Here is a 5,205-nt window from a genome sequence, read left to right as displayed (position 1 = left end):
ATATATATATATATATATATATATATATATATATATATATCCACACCACAGATATATATCCAGTCTGAGTGAGAATGGGTTTGCATATGTATGAAGTGGAGGCCACGGGTCATTCCTGAGGATTTTGACTCCTTTTTCTTTTTTAAATTGATGTATATTTTGCTTGCATGTGTGCCTGCACCACTTATGTACAAGAGCGAGGCACCAGATCCCCTAGAACTGGGGCTGCAGATGGTTGTGAGCCATCAAGTAAGTTCTAGGAATCAAACCTTGGTCCTCTGAAAAGCAGCCAGTGCGTTTAACTTCTGAACCATCTCCAGCCTTCCTCACCCATTTTTTGATACAGGGTTCTCACTGGCCTAAGATTCCCCATTCAGCTAAGCTGTCCAGCCAGGAGACCTCAGGCACCCACCCATCTCTGCCTTCCCAGCTCTGGGGTTCCCAGAGTGCATCCCCATGCCCAGCTTTTTTACATGGACTCTAGATATCAAATTTGGGATCTCAGTATCCATGGTGAACTTTATTGACTAAACTGTTTTCCAAGATAAATGTTAATAAAGTTTAATTCTTCAAGGAAGACACTTTAAAAGTATGCTATTATGTTTTCTTTGACTACATAAATGTTACTACACCTGTTGAATCTCTTTTTTTCTTAGATAAATATAAACATATTTAGCTGAAGTGTATTTAAACAAAGCTTTATTTATAGGATTTGTTGATTTGGCAAAATAAAGATTATGGGTCAGCTCGGAGTATCATTCGTATGATTGGGAGAGTGCTTCCTTTAGAACCTTGTCGAAGACCTAATTTTGAGGTAAGTTGGTCACCATATGTTGTTTAAGTCCCGTGTGTAAAGTAATCCTGAACACTCCCAGGAATGTAGGGTAGAAGGAAAGGAAATGTGCCTGCAAGCCAAGAACCTTTACTGCTGGAAATAAGTCATCTCACACATGTTTGCTTCTTGAATTATATCCAAAGACAGGCACAAAGAATACCTGGGAGCTTGTTCTTACCTTACTTTATTTGTATTTCTGCCCATGGGAGAAGATGTTGTTATTTGCTTAGGAAGTAAACTAACATGACTCCAGTGTTTTCCCTTTTCTGTTTTAGACTGTTGTCATTTAATACGATGAAGCACGAGGCATGTGCTTTCCCTGATTCCCGATGGAGCTCTGACTTTGTTTTCATTGTTGTTTTAGTTGATCCCTCACTTGAACTCTGAGGAGTCTGATGGTTATGAACCTGTTGTTCCATCTTTTGCTGATGTTTTATGTGTGGCAAATGATGAAGAAGCCGGTTATCTCAGATTTCGGTAATTTTATATGCATGTCTTGGGATGTGGGTGTAGCCTAAAACGTGAATGCTTGAATGCCCTGAAGTTTGTTCCTACTGACTGGACAATTTTGTTCTATTTTTGTGGCATGCTATGTCCTGATATTTTCCTAATATAGGAATGGCATCTCATTTTTTAGTGTATATGTTTAAAATTACATTTTGCATTTAAATTTTTGAAAATTATATTTTCCTTTTATACACAAATGAATTTTATTTTTATCAAATTACTCCTTACCCTTCTACTCCAATTCTTCATATATCCTCTCCACTCTCTTCCCAATTTCCTATTGTCCTGTGTGTGCACATGTGGGTGTGCTTATGTGTGTGTGTGTGTGTGTGTGTGTGTGTGTGTGTGTGTGTGTGTGTGTTTGTGGATGTAAAATCTATTTAGCCCAGTTAATGGTATCTGCGTGTGCATGGCTGGAGGGCTGCCTTTTAGGACTTGAAGTGCATTGCTCCAAGATCTTTTGGCTTTTAAAATTTCCATTGAAAAGTCAACTGGTATTCTAATGGGTTTGCCTTTATATGAATTGTAACTTCTTTTCTTTTCTTTTCCTTTTCTTTTCCTTTTCTTTTTCTTTTTCTTTTCTTTTCTTTTCTTTCTTTTTTCCTTTTTTCTTTTCTTTTTCCAAAACAGGGTTTCTCTTTAGCTTTGGAGCCTGTCCTGGAACTAGCTCTTATAGGCCAGACTGGCCTCGAACTCCCAGAGATCTGCCTGCCTCTGCCTCTTCCTCCTGAGTGCTGGGATTAAAAGTGTTCACCACCACCGCCTGGCTGTAACTTCTTTCTTGAAAGTTGCATATCTTTTCTTTTTTCTGTATATTCAGTGTTTTAATTATAATGTGGCCTGGGGAATTTCTTTTTGTCCCTATTTCCATAAGTTAAGAAATGTTCTTCTATGATTTTATTGGATGATGTATGCCTTTGGCTTGGCATTCTTCTATTCTCATGAGTCACAGATTTTCTCTTTTCAGTTTCTCCCAAAGTTCCCTTATGTTCTTTTCTTTAACTACCATTTACTTGACTTTGGGGTCCATTTCCTCTCTCTCTCTTTCTGCCCCATCTATTATTTGGTAAGGCTGTCCACTGAGTATTTGCAATGGGTGATTGAAGTTTTCATTTCCATCTTCATTTGCATTTGTATTTGCTTTAATATTTCAGTCTTTCTCTTGAATTCATTTTTCATGTCCTAAATTGTTTCATTATTTCATTTGTTTCTGTTTTCTTGGACTTCAATCAGGAATTTATTCTAGTCCTCTTTAACTTCATTTAGGTGTTTGTTTCCTGTTCAAAGTCTTTCAACTCTTTATAATCTTAAAATTCTTTGTCTTGAGATTCATTTGAATTCTTTTTGATGAGGAATATTACTGTAGGATTGGTGATATTTGGAGGGCATATTGTCTTGATGTTTCATGTCGCTTATACTTTTGCAGTGGGACCTTGGGCATCTGGAGTTAGGTTGTGGAATTGATGGGAGTGTTGTATTCTACCTATGTTGAGTTGTTGAGTAGGTTTTTTTTTGAACTGGTTTCAGAGCAGCTAGGAAGTCCTGGGATTGCTGATCAAGGCTGGCTATGTGAGTGATTGGGTGAGCTCCAGGACAGGTGGAATGAGACCAAGTTGTCAGCAGAGCCCTGAAGGCTTGTTCATATTTATACCTAATGCCAGGTCTAGGGGTCAGTGGGTTATCAGGTGGGTTTCAGGGTCATGTTAATATTGTTTTCTGTATTATAAATAAAGCATTTAAAAATAAATGTTAGATTTATGCATTCAGCCCTCTCTCATGGTTTCCATGTGGACTCTATCCATGGATTCTCATATGGGTTCTACACAATGAAATCAAATATTATAGATGAAAAATGTTTAGAGAGAAAATTCCAGAAATTTCCCCAAAACAAAAACTTGACTTTGTTGTATTTCAGATACTTTGCTATATTTACAAAAATGACGTAACATAAAGGTCTTGTATTGGGTATCTTAGGTATTTTAGAGATAACTTGAGCAAAGGATATGCATAGGTGCCATTTTATATAAAGAACTTGAGCATTGGCTTTTGGTGTCTGTAGGGTTCCTGAAACAGTACTTCACGAATACTGACTGAAGTGGACTATATTTCAAATTTTGGATGTATTTATATTTTTAGGAAATGCTAACTTAATATGTTAGAATATTCACATAGAGGCTTTTAGCATCCTGAATGTCAATTAGTCAAAGATTCTAGCTAAATTTATTATATATCCAGCTGGTTTATTAATTTTCAAAATTTTAGAAGATATAAACTGACCCTGATATAATCCTAAATGCAAGACCCTTCAGAACTTATGTAGAATTATGTAGAATTTCTGAATAAACTTGCACTATTTAAAGTTAATCAGTAAAGCAATTACAGGTTAACTATTTTTGTTTTACAATTTGAGGAAAGATTTTCTCATTTCCTTGCTGCTTATTGGCCGTGCATTCTATATATGAATACAAAAGTAAAGAATAATATGATGTGCTTTATCTTGGTGAATCTTCGGATCATCTCAGGTCAGAGAGGTACTCTGATTTATTTAACTTATTTATATTTGTGTGCTAGAGATTAAATCCAGGGCCTTGCACATGCTAGGCAATACTCTGTACTGAGCTACATCTCAGCCCGTTTTTTTTCTTTTTTTTTAAATTTTTTTTTTAGATTTATTTATTATGTATACAACATTCCTTCCATGTATGCCATCAGGCCAGAAGAGGGCACCAGATCTCATTATAGATGGCTGTGAGCCACCATGTGGTTGCTGGGAATTGAACTCAGGACCTCTGGAGGAGCAGTCAGTGCTCTTAACCTCTGAGCCATTTCTCCAGTCCCCGTTTTTTTTTTTTTTGTCATGTGTATGTCGTGGGGGAGGAAGAATGACTGTGAATGTGTACTCCCGGGGCTGGAGTACAGGATTGAAACGCCTGACTTGGTATAGTGGTGGGAGCAGCGGGCTGTGTCCCGCCACCCGGCTACCTTTACACCCAAAATAATTACACGGAAATTGTATTCTTTTAAACACTGCCTGGCCCATTGGTTCCAGCTTCTTATTGGCTAATTCTCACATCTTGATTACCCATTTCTAATAATGTGTGTAGCACCACAAGGTGGTGACTTACTAGGAAAGATCTTAACCTGCATCCATCTCGGAGAGGAGAGCTATGGCGTGTGTCTCACTGCCTTCTTCCTCCCAGCATTCTGTTCTGTTTACTACGCCTACTTAATTTTCTGTCCTATCAAAGGGCCAAGGCAGATTCTTTATTAACCAATGAAAGTAACACATAGACAGATGATCCACCTTCGTTAACTTGTATTCTGGGAGCTGTGTCAGCCTGGACTTCATGAGAACCTGTCTCAAAAGGAAAAACTAAACAAAAAAACTAATTTTGCAAGAACAGTGGGCTCTCTCCCTGTTTCTTTTTATCTCTCTCTGTCTCTCTCTTTTCGAGACAGGGTTTCTCTGTGTAGCCTTGACTGTTCTGGAATTCGTTGTGTAGACCAGGCTGGCCTTGAACTCGGAGGTCTGCACGCCTCTGTCTCCCAAGTACTGGGATTAAAGGCATGGGCCACCATGCCTACCTGAGTTTTTTTCTTCAGTTGAACGTTTTTCTCCCTTTGTTTCTTCTTTCCTTTCACTCACAGACATGGTCTACGGAAAAAGGAGGAGGAAGGGAAAATTGCTCTTTTCCATTCTTCAAAACCAATTTGGGATCCATTGTCACCTGCTCTAAGACAGAACAAACCAGTGAAAAGTGATCTACCAGCAAGCGAGGCTGCAATTAAAAAAATAGCTGCCCTTGAGGATGAGCTCACTTTTCTTCGGGCTCAGATTGCTGCAATTGTGGCAATGCAGGAGC

General features: G+C 38.3%; 1 protein-coding gene across 1 annotated transcript in view; it reads left to right on the top strand.

The window, feature by feature from the left end:
* The window catches only part of Mtfr2 (mitochondrial fission regulator 2), a 16,597-nt gene that overhangs the window by 5,319 nt on the left and 6,073 nt on the right, over window positions 1–5,205 (top strand). Inside the window, 3 exon segments of the mRNA XM_026786392.1 lie at window positions 710–814; window positions 1,200–1,312; window positions 4,991–5,203. Of these exon segments, the coding sequence (XP_026642193.1) occupies window positions 710–814; window positions 1,200–1,312; window positions 4,991–5,203 (431 nt within the window).

Source organism: Microtus ochrogaster, linkage group LG4 (assembly GCF_000317375.1).
Source record: "Microtus ochrogaster isolate Prairie Vole_2 linkage group LG4, MicOch1.0, whole genome shotgun sequence".
In the NCBI taxonomy this organism is placed as follows: Eukaryota; Metazoa; Chordata; class Mammalia; order Rodentia; family Cricetidae; genus Microtus; species Microtus ochrogaster.
This window is presented reverse-complemented; position numbering and strand designations above follow the sequence as displayed.